The sequence below is a fragment of the Silurus meridionalis genome, chromosome 1, assembly GCF_014805685.1.
Source record: "Silurus meridionalis isolate SWU-2019-XX chromosome 1, ASM1480568v1, whole genome shotgun sequence".
NCBI lineage: Eukaryota > Metazoa > Chordata > Actinopteri > Siluriformes > Siluridae > Silurus > Silurus meridionalis.
In genome coordinates this window covers 6,611,260-6,630,104 of record NC_060884.1, presented here as the reverse complement: position 1 = coordinate 6,630,104, position 18,845 = coordinate 6,611,260, and the positions used below count along the sequence as shown (strand labels likewise).

The 18,845-nt window shown below is 37.8% G+C and overlaps 1 protein-coding gene across 1 annotated transcript in view; it reads right to left on the bottom strand.

The window, feature by feature from the left end:
* Window positions 1-961: 961 nt before the first annotated feature.
* Window positions 962-18,845, bottom strand: part of asic4b (acid-sensing (proton-gated) ion channel family member 4b) — a 57,316-nt gene continuing 39,432 nt past the window's right edge. Inside the window, exons 4-10 of the mRNA XM_046852688.1 lie at window positions 16,067-16,220; window positions 15,477-15,530; window positions 15,138-15,291; window positions 14,085-14,176; window positions 13,749-13,828; window positions 12,502-12,669; window positions 962-1,506 (exon numbers count right to left, since the gene is read on the bottom strand). Coding sequence (XP_046708644.1) covers window positions 1,402-1,506; window positions 12,502-12,669; window positions 13,749-13,828; window positions 14,085-14,176; window positions 15,138-15,291; window positions 15,477-15,530; window positions 16,067-16,220 — 807 coding nt within the window. The 3' untranslated portion in view covers window positions 962-1,401. The remainder of the gene's footprint in view (window positions 1,507-12,501; window positions 12,670-13,748; window positions 13,829-14,084; window positions 14,177-15,137; window positions 15,292-15,476; window positions 15,531-16,066; window positions 16,221-18,845) is intronic.

Sequence of the window (18,845 nt, the reverse complement as noted above, 5' to 3'; positions counted from 1 at the left end):
CATCATGTATGTTTCCCTCAATGAACCGCAGCTCCAAGTACCAGCAACACTCATGCAACCCCAGACCAGGATGCTACCACCACCATGCTTGACTGTAGGCAAGACACAATTTTCTTGGTGCTCCTCACCAGGGCGTTGCCATACATGCTGTACACCATCTGAGCCAAACAAGTTCATCTTAGTCTCCTCAAACCACAGGACACAGTTCCAGTAATTCATGCTCTTGGACAGGTTGTCTTCAGCAAACTGTTTGTGGGCTTTCTTGTGAGCAAACTTCAGAAGAGGTTTCCTTCGAGGATAACGGCCATGCAAACTGAATTGTTGCAGTGTGCGGTGTATGTGTGAGCACTGACTTTCGCTTCTGCACCCTCCAAAGAATTGCTGGCAGCACTCTTGCACCTGTTTTTTGAAGCCAGCTTCTGCACCTGACGCACAGCAGGAGGACTCGACTTCTTTGATCAACCCCTGCAAGGCCTGTTCCGAGTGGAAACCTTCTTGCAAAACCTCTGTATGACCCTGGCGAGTTAGTTTCAGGGTGTTAATGATCTTCTTATAGCCTCGGCCGACTTTGTGGAGAACAACAATTCTAATTTTCAAATCCGCAGAGTCTTTGCCATGTGGACATTCAGTGTTCAGTATGAGAAAATTGTACTCAAAGCACCAACTGTTCCACTACAAGATACACAAATTTGTATGGTCTTGTCAAGCTGACAAAAACATAAACATGATGAATAGGACATGTGGCTTTGCATAGTAACATGACATGCAGATTTTATCACTTAGGGTGTACTCACTTTTATAGCCAGCTATTTTGATAATAATGATTGTATGTTAAGTTATTTTTAGAGGACAGAAGACCTGTACTGCTATACAAACTGCAAATTGACTAATCTAAAATATATTCAAGTATCATTTCTATAGTATTGTCACCTTAAAAGATATACTAAAATGGTTGCTGAAATGTGAGGGGTCCTGTCACTTTTGTGAGATACTGTATACATGTGACAGGATTAATCTAAATTGAAAAAAAAAATTGACAAGTAAGTATAGAAATAAACAATAAAAACTTTAAACATCTACTTCAGAACATAATTGACATGCAGTATAATCAAATTGGCCTTGTTCCACTAGTGCTAATGCAGAACGATGCGAATACGACCACGTGCTGATGTATCGGAGGCGGTATGAGCCAGTTTCAGCCCCCCCACCCCCAACAAGCCACATACCTTCCACTGACTGTAAAAATGGGCATTCAGTATGAGCTCCCTGTGGGTTTGAGTTTGGCTGCAGCTTTTACAGGTGCTAAACAGAAAATGTCCAATTCCCAGTCATCCAAGGGCCAAAAGTCTGATGAGCAATTTGTTGTAGATAGAGGGTGGAAACTAAAAGAGAAATCATCTCCTAGCAAGCAAAGTCCTGCTGTCCAGTGGCTTGTGTGTGGTGGTTTGGTAACACTGATGCTGGATAGACACTGTGTGCTTGAGCTCGTGTCCCATCACTAGACTCCTGTTGACAAAAAAAAGATGACAATTGTAATATATGTATGTAATATACCATATATACAGTATATATATATATATATATATATATATATATATATATATATATATATATATATATTTTTTTTTTGTAGGCCTAAATAACTTTGGGACACCGTAAAATGTTACTAAAAAGAATGCAACCATTTGCAAATCTCATAAAATGATATTTTATTCACAATAGAACATAGAAATTTAGAATTTGATGTACTGTAATTTCCAGACTATAAAGCGCACCCATATGTAAGCCGCACCCACTGAATTTGACAAAGATTTTTATTTTGAACATAAATAAGCCGCACCTGTCTATAAGCCTACACTGAAACTAATGAACTTTACACAGGCTTTTTAACGAAAGACAGTGTCTGTTACACGGTGTACCGGGTGATATATTTTGTGGCTCCTTTAAGAGCAGAGCGGCATTTAGGGAATAGCCTGCCCCCGCATTTTTCCGGTATTACTGCATGTGTGCAAGACCGAGGAATATGTCATTATTATTTTCTGATGCTCATTTCTAAATTTCTTGGACTAACCCGTAACGCTGTTGCCAAGAAAAATAAAAAAGCACGAGTTTTGGAAACCTGTCTGTGCTTATATGATTTCTGTTGCAATTGTAGTTAGCGAGCTATGCCTTGACCCTGATACAACACGTTACAACGGCTTGTATCTAATCAGTAGCCTACCAAAAAAGTCATTGTTCACTGTCTTCCTCCTTCCTTTCACAACTATTTTTCTCGGAAGTTTATTTTTGGCATCATCGTCGTGCTTTTAAAAATCAACACCAGTGAAAGTTTTTCTCCCGAAGCTGTGCAGCTCAGAACACAGGTGAGGTGCGTTTTTTCGTTTCCGTTCAGAAATTTCATTGGTCTAATATTATGTCGCTCAGTTTTTTGGGTTGAAGTTTGTGAAACCGGCAAAAAACGTAAGAAAAATCCATAAATTAGCCGCTTCGTTGTTTAAACCGCGGGGTTCAAAACGTGGGAAAAAGTAGCGGCGTATAATCCAAAAAATACGGTATGTATAAATAAAAAAACTAAAAAAGTAAGAGGTATTACAATTAAACATTTGGAGAAACAATTTGCAACAAATTAGGTGAATTAACAACTGGTCAGTAAGATCACTGAGTATAAATAGTGTATCTTAGAGAGGCAGAGTGTTTCAGAAGTAAAGAGCTTCACCAATGTGTGAAAGACTTCAAATTGTGGAACAATTTCACAATAATGTTCCTCAACATTAAATTGCAAACCAGTTAAATATCACATAATTTACATTACATAATATCATCAAAAGTTTTAAAGAATCTGGAAAAATAAATCTCTGTGCACAGAGGATGAGGGTGAATCAATATTGGATGCCTGTGATCTTCGGGCTCTCAAGCGGCACTGCATTTAAAGCAGTCATGATTATTTAATGGAAATCACTGCATGGGCTCATTAACAACTACAAAAATCATTGTCCGCGAACATGAAGGTTAAATATCTATTCTGAAAAGAAGAAGGCATGTGTGAACTTGATTTAAAAACTGTGCCATCCTCTCTGGGCCAAAGCTCATTTAAAATGTCCAGTTGCTGAACTAGCCTGCCTGCATTATAGACCTTTCACCGCTTGAAAACGTTTGGCGAAACATGCAACTAAAAATACCACAAAGGACACCCAGAAATGTAAAGCAGGTAAAATCCTGTACACATATGAGACAACATTTCTCTCCCAAAAACTTCAGCAACGGATCTCCTCAGTTTCCAGATGGAAACAAACAGAAGACATGATGCTACACAGTGATCAATATGGCTCTATCAAACAATTCAATATATTCCTATTTCTTTCTTAAAATGGCATATATTCTCAGTTTAAACGTTTGATTTGTTTTCTGTGTTATATTGTAAATATAATATTGTTTTTTATAAGATCATAAAATCTTTCTATTCTGTTTTTATTTACATTTTACAGTGTTGTAATTGGGGTTGTGTATGTACATTCACTTTATTTGAAATACTCATGGTTATTCTTTTGAGATTCTGGCACACACTCTCAGTGAATCTACCATTGTACGACACCCCAAAGGTGGATATAGATGTGGCGACTTGAGGTGTCCATGAATGTACAGTAAACTTATCGTCATGTATATGAAACTATTTTGTGACATGGTTCATTATCATAATGGCTGTGATCAAACTAGCAATAAGAGGGTATCCGTGTTCATGCTCAGATATTATGATATTAATGGACAAAATGTGTGCCCGGATAACATCTTCAACCCCATTATACCACCACTACTAGCTTGACCTGTTGACACAAGGCAGATTGTGACCATGGATTCAAGTGCTTAGCACCAAATTCTGACCTCACCATCTGCATTGCAAAGCAGAAATCAAAATGAATCAGACCAGGCCATGCTCTAATCTTCAACTGTTTGGTTTCCAAAAAAGTGTGCTTAAGGTACTAACGAATTCTGGTTTTGTGACTGATAGGAATGTGACTTCTATATGATATTCAGCTGGTATAGCTCATCTACCTCGAAATTTGATGTATTGTGCATTTTTATTTGTTTGTAAAAGATGTTTATTTTAAGTGTTCTCAGTTCAAACCAGCCCATTCTCATCTGTCTTTTGTCTACTGTCCGCAAGAAGCCATTTCAACTCACAGAACTGATGCTTAGTACTTTTTTTTTTGGAACAGTATTCTGGGTCATCTCTGCAGACCTGTCAGTGCAAATACCAGGAGGGCAGTGCACTTGGCACCGTCTAGCACCAGCAAGTGTTTGAATTCAAGTACTTGACCTGTATTTGCATTATTTTGTGTGTTGCACTGCTTCCACATGATTGACTGATTGGAATAGTGTATGAATGCATGGTTGTATCGCTGGTTGTCTTTAAAGCTGTATTTTTGAGGTGTTACATCTTAGGGGTGTAACGGTACACAAAATGTACGGTTCGGTATGTCCCTCTGTTTTAGGTCACCGTTCAGTTCAATTTCGGTACTGTTAAGGGAAAGAAATGCAAAACGTAAAATTGCTGGTTGTTTTTTAATGTATACAGTATATTATTATTAACATTTATGAACATCAACAATTTACATTTTTTCAAACAATTTTGTATAAAATGCCTGCTTTTGTTAATAATATATAAAATTCTTTTTTTTTATAATATTTAATTGACTTATAACACAAATATAGAGGAAGGTGCACACAGGTGGATTATGTTCTATGTAGGAGATGCAACCTGAAGGAGATTGGAGACTGTAAGGTGTTGGCAGGGGACAGTAAAGCTAGACAGCATCAGATGGTGGTCTGTAAGATGGCAACTGTGGAAACTGAAGGAGGAAGACTGTAGTGTGAGATTCAGGGAAGAGGTCAGACAGGGGCTCGGTGGTGGTGTAGAGGTGCTGGATGATTGGGCAACTACTGCGAAAAGTAATTGCTGCAAAAAGTAAGACTGCTAGAAAGGTACTTGGTGTGACATCTGGAAATAGAAAGGAAGACAAAGAGATGTGGTGGTGGAATGAAGAAGTGCAGGAAGGCATGAGGAGAAAAGAAGGCAGGAGTACATATGTACAAGAATAAGGGAGATGTGCAGACCTGCAGTAACTACAGGGGAATAAAATTGATCAGTCACACCAATGGGAAAGAGTAGTGGAAGCCAGGCTGAGAGAAGAGGTGACCATCTGTGAGCAGCAGTATGGTTTCATGCCGAGGAAGAGCACCACAGACGCATTATTTGCTTTGAGAATGTTGATGGAGAAGTATAGAGAAGGTCAGAAGGAGTTGCATTGTGTATTTGTGGATTTAGAGAAAGCATACGACAGGGTGCCGAGAGAGGAGTTGTGGTATTGTATGAGGAAGTCAGGTGTGTCAGAGAAGTATGTGAGGGTGGTGCAGGACATGTATGAGGACAGTGTGACAGCAGTAAAGTGTGCAGTAGGAACGACAGACTGGTTCAAGGTGGAGGTTGTTTTGCCTCAAGGATTGGCTCTAAGTCCGTTCTTGTTCGCAGTGGTGATGGACAGGTTGACGGATAAGGTCAGACAGGAGTCTCCATGGACTATGATGTTTGCTTATGATATTGTTATTTGTGTTGAGAAGAGTGGCAGGAGTGATTTGTGAATAGAAGGTTATCTGCAAGAGTGAAAGGGAAAGTTTATAGTGGTGAGACCTGCAAAATTGTATGGTTTAGAGACAGTGGCACTGGCTAAAAGACAGGAAGCGGGGCTGAAGATGTTGATTTTTACTAGGAGTGACGAGGATGGACAGGATTAGAAATGAGTTTATTAGCGGGACAGCGCATGTAGCACTTTTTTGGGACAAAGTAAGAGAGGCCCAATTGAGATGGTTTGTACATGTGCAGAGGAGGGACAAGGAGTATATCGGTTGGAGAATGCTGAAGATGGAGCCACCAGGAAGGAGGAAAAGAGGAAGGCCAAAAAGGAGGTAGATGGATATGGTAAAGGAAGACATGCAGGTAATTGTTTTGATAGAGGCAGGTGTAGAGGAAATTTTTTTTAATTAAAATAATTATTAGAATAAATCAAATGCAATACATTTTTGTTATATTGATTAAATTGAGTAATCAATTAAATTGGCACAAATTAAATTTATTAAATAAAAGAAAAAAAATAATTAGTCTACATTTGTTAGACCCCATTTGGGTAATACGTTTGTGTATATAAGTGCCTTATTTTTTACATTTAAATTTTTATTTCCTAAAGATATTATCTACTTAATTACTCTACTTATATAGCATACTTTAATTCCTTCTATCCTTACTGCATTTATTCCCTCAATTTGTGGAATTGTCAGTTTTTTCTTTTCAAGAGAAATTCTTGAAGCTGGACATAAGCTAAAGAATTGATAGCGCTAGCGTTAGCTGCTAATCAGGAAGTGACTACTAGCGCTATTGATTCTTTAGTGTTAGCATACATGCGCAAAACAGTTCTTATTTCTGGTACACAGTGAGTAGCCACAATGACCCTGCACTAACTCTAGTTACTTTTTTTTTTTTATACACCTGGCATTGTTATGTATGTTTGTAAGTTTAAAAAGAAAATAGTGCACTCAAAGTGCGAGGCGGAGACTACCCACACACTTGCAGGCCTTTATTTGATACAATCCTGAGGACACTCAGATTGTAACAATTTTCTGCATTTAAAAAAGGATTGCGTGTACCAAACCGAAAGCCCTGAACCCAAAGATTTCGGTACTATTTCGTGTACTATTTCGTGTACTATTAAACCTCTATTATATTTGTGAGCAAAATCCATGGGTGGGAAGTAAAGAAGTACAAATACTTCGTTACTGTACTTAAGTAGATTTTTTGGTATCAGTATTTTACTCCATTATTTATTTTTCAGAAAACTTTTTACTTTTTACTCATTACATTTTTACACAAATATCTGTACTTTTTACTTCTTACATTTTCAAAACAGACTCGTTACTTTAGTTTTAATCCACTGATTTGGTGAAATTTTTTTTTTTTATTTTCCCTACGTGCCAATTTCAGCCGAACAACCGATTTCCTGTTACTGCGCGTCACTCACCACAGATGTAGACTAGTTTATGGAGCTAAGAATCAGCAGGCAGAAGGCAGTAAGAAGTTTAGGGTTAATGTGGATGAGACAGAGGGAGTCAGTGATGTAAACATGACTGAGAACAGACACATTCCTGATCATTATCATCTTTTCTCTGCTATAGAATATATATATATATATATATATATATATATATATATATATATATATATATATATATATATATATATATATATTTCTGTTTCACCATTTTTATAAAAAATGTAAATACATAAATAAATAACTAAATAAAAAAGAGCCGAAATTTAAACCTTTGGCAAAAAATACATTTATCCACGACGTCCTTTCTTTACTTAGATCTAAAAGAAATAAATAAACTCCAGATAAAAATATTTTTAATCAGTAAACTTTTGTTTTATTTCTGCGCCAAGTCTCAAATCAAACACCAAAATCCGCCATGATTCACACCATTAACACTCTAGGTGGAGTTTTGTGGGTTTTTCCCTCATAATGGCGACACAAACTTAAATTACTGTCTTTATTGATCGTACAGATAAAAACAATACATCATTCTAATCTGTAAAATGTCTATAATTTTCTATATATAAGCTTCCTGACTTGACTTGAAGAGGTGCAGTCTCTCCGGTATCACCTCATTAACTGTCCGTGTGGAAACATAGCAAAGGCTCTTAATGATGTCCACACGTCTCTGCACTGATATAGCCTTTATATTTAATCACTGTACATATGCTTACATATATATCACATGCTGTAAATATGATACATGTTTAACACCTCCAAGCTGCCAGTTTTGGGCACCTGAGCAAGCCCTTAACTCACTACTGCTCATTTAGTAAATTAGATCATTAAGAGTCGCTAGATAAACACTTCCAACAGGAAGTGGCTATATCTCGCTATCTTTGTCTCTCTATTTTCTCTATCTAATTGTCTCTGTGTCTCTTTTAGTAAATGTCTCTGTCTCACTGTATATGTCTCTCTCTTGCTGTCTCTCTATTTGTTTCTCACTCTTTGTAAAGCTGTGTCTGTGTCTCTTTGTCTTTGTCTCTGTCTTTCCTGCTTATTTACATGTCTAACAAAGTTTTGAGTTTTGAAGTAATGCCATTAGCGATCTATGATGAAAGACTTCCCTGGTTTGGTTCTTACCTCTAGTTTAATATTTAACATTATAAGAAGTTTTGAAAAACAGAACAATGAAAGGTAATTAAAATTGGTTGCTGGTAAATCATGGTATATCAGTGGTGCAGGTGTTGTAGATGTGGTTCTTGTACCTGAGTCACTTCTTATAGACTTCCGGTTACTGAGAGAATGTACAGGAAGGAGAAGTTTTGACCCTCTACCATCATGATCTAAGATAAAACACTGGTCTCCTAACTATAGAAAGAGTCCAATAAGCAAAGGCTTGTTTGCCTTTCCTGTGTTGACGTAATGATCAGTGAAGTGGTCGCTGCTATCTGACTCACCCGGTTCGATTCCTACCGCTTAGCTTTCCTTTAAATTGTTTAAAAAGTTTTAAAAAAGAACCAAAAAAGGTCCTAAAAATCAGGTTCTTGCAGGAGATCCTGTGGCTCAATTGGAAGAGCTTTACCTCTGGGTTGAGAGGTTGCCGGTTCAAAACCCGGCCAGGGCTCAAAGTTAAGAGTGTGGAAGGTGTCAGGAATGGCTGCGTGGAAGGTTGGATGTGGATTCGGATTCGGAGGGTGTATCCTAAAGCAGGGGGGCAATATCCGGGCATCTGCCCCCCCAGCGTCTGAGAAGCTGAAAACAGGGGGTTATGAAGCAAAAGCGTCCAAAAAAGTATCGACTTAGTTTTGCAGATATAGGGAAAAATTTTGGCAAAAACCTATCACATTTACTTTTTCTGAGGTTGTGAAGCAACAGGTCCTCACAACCTTTGTTCACAGTCAACCACTCCATTGCTCACCACACACTACTTTCCACACAGTTTACCCAGTGTGGGGACAAGCCAGATTCGAACCAGCAACCTCTGAGCTCAGAGGCAAGGCTTTTATCACAAAGCCATCATGTCCCACAACACACCTTCTTTTTTTTGGGGGTTTATCCTTCGTTTCATGCTTCAAAGCAAGAAATTCAGACCAGACAGAAACACAGAAAGCAGGATTCGAACCCTGAACCCCAACCAACAGCGAAAAACCAGTCTTAACCCACTGAACCATCGGGAAGGACTGGCTACAACGATTGTTTAGAGCAGGTCTATCTTTTCTTTCAAACCATCAACACAAGAATATAATGCTACAGACAGACGTAGGAGGCAATCCCATATCGTGAATAGCAGGGACAAAGCAGGATTCGAACCCTGAGTCACACCATTAGCAAGGCACCAGCATTAACCCACTAAACCATCAGGAAGGACAAATCTTGTTGGAAATCTTGCTGGAAATCTTGTTTAGAGCAGGTCTATCTTTCTTTTTGACCCATCAAAACAAGAATATGAAGACGTAGGAATCAGGAATTTAACCTACCTCATGAGTAGCAGACAGAAAGCCAGGTTTGAACCCTGACCACCAACATTAGCAAAGTACCAGCCTTAACCCACTAAGCTATCAGTAAAAAAAAAAACAGGATGGGAAGCTTGATTAGAGCAGGTCTATCATTCTTTTCAAACCATCAACACAAGAATTTAACGCTAAAGAAAGATGTAGGAATACAGATGTAAGCAGCACAAGTTGAACCTACATTGTAACTAGCAGGAAGAAAGCAGGATTCGAACCATGATCCCCACCACCAGCAAGCTACCAACATGAACCCATTGAACCATCGGTGAGGACAGACTAGGAGGCTTGTTTAGAGCAGGTCTATCTTTCTTTTCAACCCATTAAAAACAAAAATATATCGCTAAAGAAAGATGTAGGAAGTGAATCCTGATCGTGACTGGCAGGCAGAAACCAGGATTCGAACCCTGAACCCCACCAAAAGCAAGACACCTGATTTAATCCACTGAACCATCAGGGAAGCCAGTCCAGAAAGTTTGTTTAGAGCAGGTCTATCTACCTTTAAACCATCAACACAAGAATATAAAGCTAAAGAAAGATTTAGGAAGCAGAAACATAACCTACATCGCAACTAGCAGGCAGAAAGCAGGATTCAAACCCTGATCCTCAATATTAAGTCAAGTCAAGTCAAGAGGCTTTTATTGTCATTTCTACTGTACACAGTGTTACACAGTACACACTAAAAATGAGACAACGTTCCTCCGGAACCCTGGAGCTACACTAAACTACAACAAGCTACATCAAGTGCATCGAGTGCAACCTAGTGCAAACAGTGCAGACAAAAAACAATACAGACAGACAGTGCAGACAGAAAACACAAGACAAACACAAGTCAAGACACAAAACCTGAGATAGCGCCAACTAGTAAACCTACTGTATACTCTGAATATACAGTACTGTATGAGGAGAACTGTAAAACTTTACCCGGTACTAATTATAAACAGACACAATGTAGTGCAAAAAACAGCAGCAGTCAAGAGGTGCAAAAGACAGCATGTAAACAGTATACTATAATAACAGTATAGTGTAATAAGAAACAGTAAAGGTGCAAAAAACAGCATGTAAACGGTATAATAGAGCCATCGGTGCAAAAAACAGCATGTAAACAGTGTAGTACGGTAGAGTATAAATAATAATAAATAAATGATGGTTGAATGAGCTGAGATGAGTAATGAGTGTGGGTCAAGTGTTAAGTCTAGGACTTCAATGAGGCACCAGCCTTAACCCACTGAACCATGGAAGAGATCAGATTGGAAAGCATGTTTAGATGAGGCACAAGCCTTAAAACACTGAGCGACCACTGCTGAAAAGCATGTGTGCTTTTTTGGAGGGTTCATACTTTGTTTCATGCCAGCGCAGTAAGAAAGAAGGCATGTAGGACTGGCTTTGAAACCTTATCACCAGCGTGGACTATATTAAGGACCATGTTCAGGCACAAGCCTTAACCCACTGAGCTACCACAGTGCTTTTTTTTTTTTTTTTTTTTGGTGGAGTTATCTTTCATTAAAGACCAGGAAATCAAGAAATTAATCCAACACAGAAAGGACAGAACTGAAATGTTTTCAGAGTGGACAAGGTCCAGAAGTTTTATTTACCAACACAGCAACCAGCTCGACCAGGAATCAAACTCTCAAACTCATCCTCGTGGGGACCCTGACATTAACCTACTAGGCTATCACATCTATCCAGAGGTGGGAAGTAACGGAGTACAAATACTTCGTTACTGTACTTAAGTAGATTTTTCTGGTATCAGTATTTTACTCCACTATTTATTTTTTAGACAACTTTTTACTTTTACTCATTACATTTTTACACAAATATCTGTACTTTTTTACTTTTACTTTAGTTTTAATCCATTGATTTGGTGAAATATATTTTTTATTTTCACTGCGTGCTGATTTCAGCCGAACAACCGATTTCCTGTTAATGCGTGTCTTTTTCAATCCGCTGGTGTATAAAGTCCTGACTCTCACTCACCACAGATGTAGACTAGTTTATGGAGCTAAGAATCAGCAGGCAGAAGGCAGTAAGAAGTTTGGGGTTAATGTGGATGAGACAGAGGGAGTCAGTGATTAAACATGACTGAGAACAGACACATTCATGATCATCATCATCTTTTCTCTGATTGTGTTCTATATGTGGATGTTCCGCCTGGACACATTCATTCGGTAACATTTTTAATTCGTTTTGTATTAATATATCTATATTTGGCTGTCAAAATTAAAATTATTGTAAACAGCACTAAATGTTATTAACGCGCCATCAATTCAGCGCGCATTTCTGTTTTTACCATTTTTATAAAAAATGTAAATACATAAATAAATATCTAAATATAAAAGAGGGGAGATTAAAACCTTCGGAAAAAAATACATTTATCCACGACGTCCTTTCCTTACTTAGATATAAAATAAATAAACTCCAGATAAAAATATTTTTAATCAGTAAACTTTTGTTTTATTTTTTTTTATTTATGCGCCAAGTCTCAAATCAAACACAAAATCCGCCATGTTTTACACAATTAACCCTCTAGGTGGCGTTTTGTGGGTTTTTCCCTCATAATGGCGACACAAACTACTTTTTACTTAAGTACATGTCAGAGCCAAGACTTCTTTACTTTCACTTGAGTAAAAAAGTATAGTCAGTACTTCAACTTTTACCCGAGTATTTAAAAACATGAGTATCTGTACTTCTACTTAAGTAAAGGATGTGTGCACTTTTGTCACCTCTGGCAAAATCCCACTAGCAAGAATTTGCTCTTATTTGTTCATTAGACAACTTGTGGAAAAAACCTTGATGCATACATTTTGATACTTGAGCAAACTTTTAAAGAATTACTTGAGAACTTTTCCAGTGTAAAATGCGTCTGATATGAATAAAAACAAATAAAATACTCAACCATTCCATGGACTTACTCTGGGCTTAAATTCCTCTAGTCTTACTGTCGCAATGGTGCTTGGTGTTAGCTGGGCCCTCAAATTCAGATCACGGTGGTTCCTTGTTCTCTGCGTCTGGTTCCTCTGGCTCTGCTGGTTCTGGTATTTTTGTGGTCTCAAGAGTCTTTTGATCCTATGTTTGATTACCTTAAAAAAGGAGAGAAATATAAGTAAAGGCAGCAAAGCACGCAATATCGGTGATAGTGAGAGAGTGACCATAAGATAGATAGATAGATAGATAGATAGATAGATAGATAGATAGATAGATAGATAGATAGATAGATAGATAGATAGATAGATAGATAGATAGATAGATAGATAGTCACAGTCCACATTTCAAAGTTTAACATTTTACAACAGGAAAAGTCAGGTGCCTCAGAAATTCTGTTTATATATATTTGTATTTATTAACCAAGATTACTAAAAAAAAGTGCTTTTTAAGTATTTTGTTAAAACATTTAAATTTACAGTATTTGGTAGAAGCCCTTATCCCAAGCAACTTACATTTATCTCATTCATACAACTGAGCAGCTATGGGGTTAAAGGCCTTGCTCAGCAGGCCCTCGAGTGGCAGCTTGGCTGGGATTTGAGCTCATGACCTTCAGATCCAAAGTCTTAACCACTAAGCTACTACCTCTCCATAAAACTAATGTAAGTGTGGTCTAATTTACATGTAGGGCATTGGCTCAAATCCAGAGCAACTTACAATTGAGTAGGCGAGGGCCTTGTTTATTGGCCCAGTAGAGGTAGCTGGTTGGGATTTGAACTTACAACCTTCTGATTACAAGTCCAACAACTTAACCATTGAGCTACCACTTTCCCCGTTGCACATTGCTTTACATATTGTGCATAGAATAGCAATATAATTAAAAAAGCTAATATATAAAAAAGGACCATACAATAGAATATTTGTCTCTCTCTTGATTGGTGACTTGATCCTACAAGTCACCTTGTATCCAGGCTTCTTTCAGTGCCCGTAAAGTTGTGTGCAATTATATTTGACATTTCTGACCAAATAAGGAAAGACTTCCAATCAGACACAGCCCTGATGGTAAATTCCTATTACAGGATTATCAATGTGACTCACAGAACTTTCGCAAACAGCAAAATTATAAAGTCTTTAACTCAATTCTCATTTGTTTGAATTATTAACAAAAGACTCTATGCACACACCATCCTTTTAGAAAGAGGGTGCAATAGGGTGTAACAACAATGATAAACTCTACCTCATAGATGTAATCGAGTATCTCTAATATTGTGAGAACACTGGCTCCAATGAAAAGTCCCATCTGGCCTCCAATGTCACCTGAAAATCAAACAGACAAAAGAAAGCTTTTTGTGAGATTGACTGCACAGGAATATTGGTGGAAACCAAAAAATTGGACCATTTACATCAGTATTGTGTTTAAGTGGCTTTTTAAATTATGTGCATGTAATTCAGGTTGGTAATTTTGTCCTTTACTGTAGCTTTGACAAAATAAAATATGGTATTAGTGAACAAATGGTGTGTGAATGGTATTGTAAGAACACCCTGAGTATGCATGCACACGACAGGACCCCACCTAACAGTCCGGCTATGTCGTATGCTTTCTTCTGCTCGATCGTTTCGTAGTTCAGCGCTTCAAAGTAAACATCCAGGACGAGGAAGTTGTCCCTGCAGCATTGGAGATAAGCAGCAAAATTCTGACATTCTTAATAGAAACATTTAATATCCTATTGGCTGGGTGAAAAAAAAGAAAACCCAGGGAGACGTCGCTTATTGTGTTGTTCTAAATAAAGGATTGTCAGCGGCGAACACAGAAAAGGAAAAAAATAATTACTGGAACGAACATAATCTCAATTTGGAGCAATCTATTTAAAAAGCGCTACTTCATTTAGCCTATGCATGGAGGAGCCAAATTACATTTTCATTTTTAATATTGCAGTTTCGCAAACAATAGTGAGCGAAATCGAGAGAGACCACGCGATTATCAGAAAAGCTCGGACAGCGAAAAGATTTTATTCCCCCTTGGCTTATTTCTGCCGCTGTATTTAAATACACAGATAATTATTTTTAAGGAAGGAGCTCATTCTATCATAGAAACTAACTAGAACAGAGATGTCCAAATACGGCTTACGGCTCAAAGTTGGCCCACAGTGACCTTTGATTTGGCCCGCTATGCCATATATGGGCGAAGGGAAGAAAAGGGAACAACTGCCATTGACAAAGATCTTCATTTCTTATTCAGAATAATATTGAACCACAGATTGGATTTTTTCTATGCTTTCGTGGTATTAATTCCATTGAATTAGAAAATTATAAAATAAAACTGCATTAGTAAAACAGGTTACAGATTATGTTTATTTATTTCTAAATGTTATAAAATTAAAAATGAGGCGACCCATTGCAAAATGCAACAGTTCCTTTTGGCCCATGGACCTCTCTCAAATTAGATTTTGGTCCCTTCATAGGAAAAGGTTTGGGCATCTCTAGAAAAGCTAGTAGATAGGATATGCTTTTGTTTATGTGTATGTGACCTTTCAAGACTTGGTTTGGTTTTGGATTTTGGTCTTCGCAAAAAAAAAAAATGATATGAAAATGTGTTTTGGAATATGCGTGTGCTCATGCAAGTCACCTGATATACTCCTCGGTTTTGTGGTATTTGCGAGAGAGGTAGCGTGCCGAGCCTTTGCTGGGGATTTTAACCATAGAGAGCTCTTTTCCATAGCGCGTGACGTTACACGGCGTCTCGCACACGCACGGATCTCCTGCGCTTATCTCCAGCAACGCTTTATGAGGAACAGAGAATAGAGATGTGTCTCTAAAGCACATATAGAATAAGACTTAAGCACTTAAGTTACTAATTCAGTACATATAGAGATAATATAAACCACTGTTGAAGGATTAAGTTAAATCTAGTGGCATAAAGGATCAAGTGAATATTAATATATTCTTTTATTGAAGAAGGCCTTACCAAGTGCTCGGTCGACACATTTCACTTTTGATGGCGTACAGATATCTGCCGTTCCTGCAACGAAAGCCGTTTGTTTGTGTTAAAAAGCCTATGGTCTGAATGCAGCATTGCATGAATAGAAATGATGTACATAGATATGATTCGATGGTTTATAGAAAGATGAATAGATATGACAAGGTCAGTAAATGAATGGATGATTTATACTTATTTATAAAATATAATCCGATTAATGCGCTCAGGCCAGTCACTTTCTTCTTCTTCAAAAAAAAAATAATTATAACGATTAGACAAGAATGATAGAAAAGGCAGTGGCAAGGAAAGAGGTCAGGATCCTGAAAGCATGAATGCCAATGAGGTATGTCATTCTTGCATATGACTGGCTCATCTAAGTGGAAAGCTCATTACATAAATGTCCCCGAAATCCCATTTCTGGCAGATGCTTTGAGTGACAAGTGTGAGGATGATTGATGGTCTACTGACTGGCCCCTGCCAGTCAATAAGAGCGAGTTTACAGACAAGAAGTGCACATTAATAGCAGCTTATTGAGTACGTGAGCATGTATACATACGTGCTTATTAACAGGCACGCACCTGGCATATGTATCATCCGACAGTTGCACTCTCTCTGCACATGGACGCTCTCACAGTGCAGCCTGCAGGCACTCACGCTGTAGGTGTCATACCCGGGGATCACTGGCTCTGACGACGCACGGCAGTTTCCCCATGGCTGCGGCAGGTACGACAGCTAAAGGGATGATTAAACACAGAGAGTGTTAGAGGAGGAGATCTCTTTGTAAGGTTACATTTTGAACAATTTGCACATCCTACACAACCTGTAATGCAAAAAAAGGGAAGTCAAGCAGAAACCTAGCCTAGCCTCCCTAAGCCTTTATATGTACAAAAGTATTGGGACACCTGACTTTTCCAGCCTTATGTGGCTTATCCACAAACTGTAACCACAAATTTGGATGCAGACAATTGTATCAAATGTTTTTAGATGTTGTAACATTAAATTTTCCCTTCACTTGAACTAGGAGACCCAATACTGTTCCAGCATTACGATGCCCCTGTGCAATGAGCTCCATTAAGATATGGTTTACATGGGGTGGGGGGAAAGATCATGAGTGGCTCTATAGAGCTCTGACATTAACTCCATCGAACACCTTTGGGATGAATTGGAAAATCAGCACCCCAGGCCTCCTCACCATACCTGACTTTACTAATGCCCTTGTGTCTGAATGAGCACAAATCTTCACAGTCCAAAATCTAGTGGAACATCTTCCCATAAGAGTGGGAGATATTATAACAACAAACGGGGTCTTAATGTTGTATGGGATGTTCAAAAAGCATTTAAGTATTAACTTTAATCCTTATAGTGTATATGTTGTCATTGGGTTCGGTACAACCATAACCTAAAACTGAACTGAAGTTGTAGGCCAGACCCAGAACATTTTGAAACTGTTCACTAAACATTAAAATACATGCAACAATTTTTTGAAAATGGACAAAAATGCTCTGAAGACACAGGTGGAATCCAAAAAACACAAAGCGTGGAGGAAGTTAAAACGCTTAAACGGGTTACAAACTTGACACTAAATGACACTACCCATATCTGTTGGTTTTGTTTTGTGCTTTTTTATCTACCAGCATTCCATTTTAAAAATAGGCATAGCCTAAATGTTTTTGCTGAAACGTTCACTTAACACTTTATAATTAGTCTCAAGATGGGTCTCACACAGGGTGTTTTTTTTTTTTTATTCCACTCATGCAGTTATTTGTACTTGCAAAGTTTTTTGATGTATTCAGCTGGTTCTGTTTCCCAAAATATAATCAGAATTCAACCTGAAAAGACAAGAGTAAGAAATCTTGAGAGGAACCAGAAAAAAAGGGAAAATATATTCATCCGGGTTGCATAGGATAGAAGGATTATAAATAATTTCCTTTTATACCTGTGGGCTATATTGTCAATAAGTGCAATTGTGTAACCAGTACATTCATTATACTTTTAATATAAAGTCTGTTTTGTTGAAGTTGTGAACTGTATGCTGATGGAGGCCTTGTGGCAATTGCAGTCCTAAAGCTATCATAGTAAAACTATTGGTATCAATTGCAGTCTAAAGCCATCATCTAAGTGTATCTTTAGGCTGTCCATATGAGGCCATTCGCAGCAGCAGCGTTTTTCCAATAACGGTTCCAGCGAGCGGTTTTAATGAATGTGCTCTTTTTTTTATTCTGTGAGCTTCATATCTAAAAGTAAATGTTGCTTTTTTTTCATTATTTTGGTTGCATCACTTTTCGATTGCTGCACATCATAGTCTTAAACAGATGTGCGCAATATGGGCAAAAAAGTAAAACAAAGCAAAAACAAAGAAAAAAATCCAAGTGCACCTGTATTTCTACCTATTTCTACATTATCTGTTCATTTTGAGTATTGAATGCAGAACTGGTTGCATGCCTAATTTGCGTAACACAATGACACGTTTGAAAGTTTGGTAAAATGTTTTTGTAGACTATATGGATAACAGTTTGTGTTCACCTGTCCATAAGATTCGCATTTACATCCAATTCCACATTTAGCCGTATTTGCTGTTATAATGGCCTCCACTTTTCTGGGAGGATGTTCCTCTAGATTTTGGCGTGTGCTCATTTAGCCTCAAGGGTGTTAGTAAAGTAAAGTGAGGAGACCTGGGCTGCATTCAGTATTCAAGTTCATCGCCAAAGTTCTCCAACAGGGTTGAGGGTTGTCAGAGATTTATAGCAGAACACTTAAAATCTTCCACTGCAACCCATGTAAACCATATCTTCTTAAAGCTGGCTTTGTGCATGGATTTCTTGTCATGCTGGAAAAAGTTTAATTCTCCTAGTTCAATTAAAGAGAAAAATGTTATGCTACCACATTCAAAGACATTTATACAATTGTTTACCTCCAAATTTGTGGTCAACAGTTTGTGGAAGAACCACACATGGCTGGAAAAGTCATACGTCCCAAATACTTTTGTCCACATAGTGTATTATTTGAGTCAGGAGGAGTGGCATTGCACTGCAGTAAAGGTCCTGTGCTAGTAATTTGGACTTGGACATGATCAAAGACTTTAACCATAAGCTGTCCCTTGGTGGCAATCAATGGCTCTTTTTCTCTCATCTTTACTTTCTCAGTATTAAAAAAAAATCCCTTGGATAATATAAAATATAGGCCAAATAAATAAATAAATAAATGCTTTATCTCTCATGGGAGCTATATGTGTGCATCCTTGTTTTTCCTTTTGTTTGTCAGAATAATTATTACTATTTTAAAAGTTATATATAAGTTTATTTAAAAGATATATAAGTTCTATAGGTATAATTTCTATATATTATTATATATGTAATT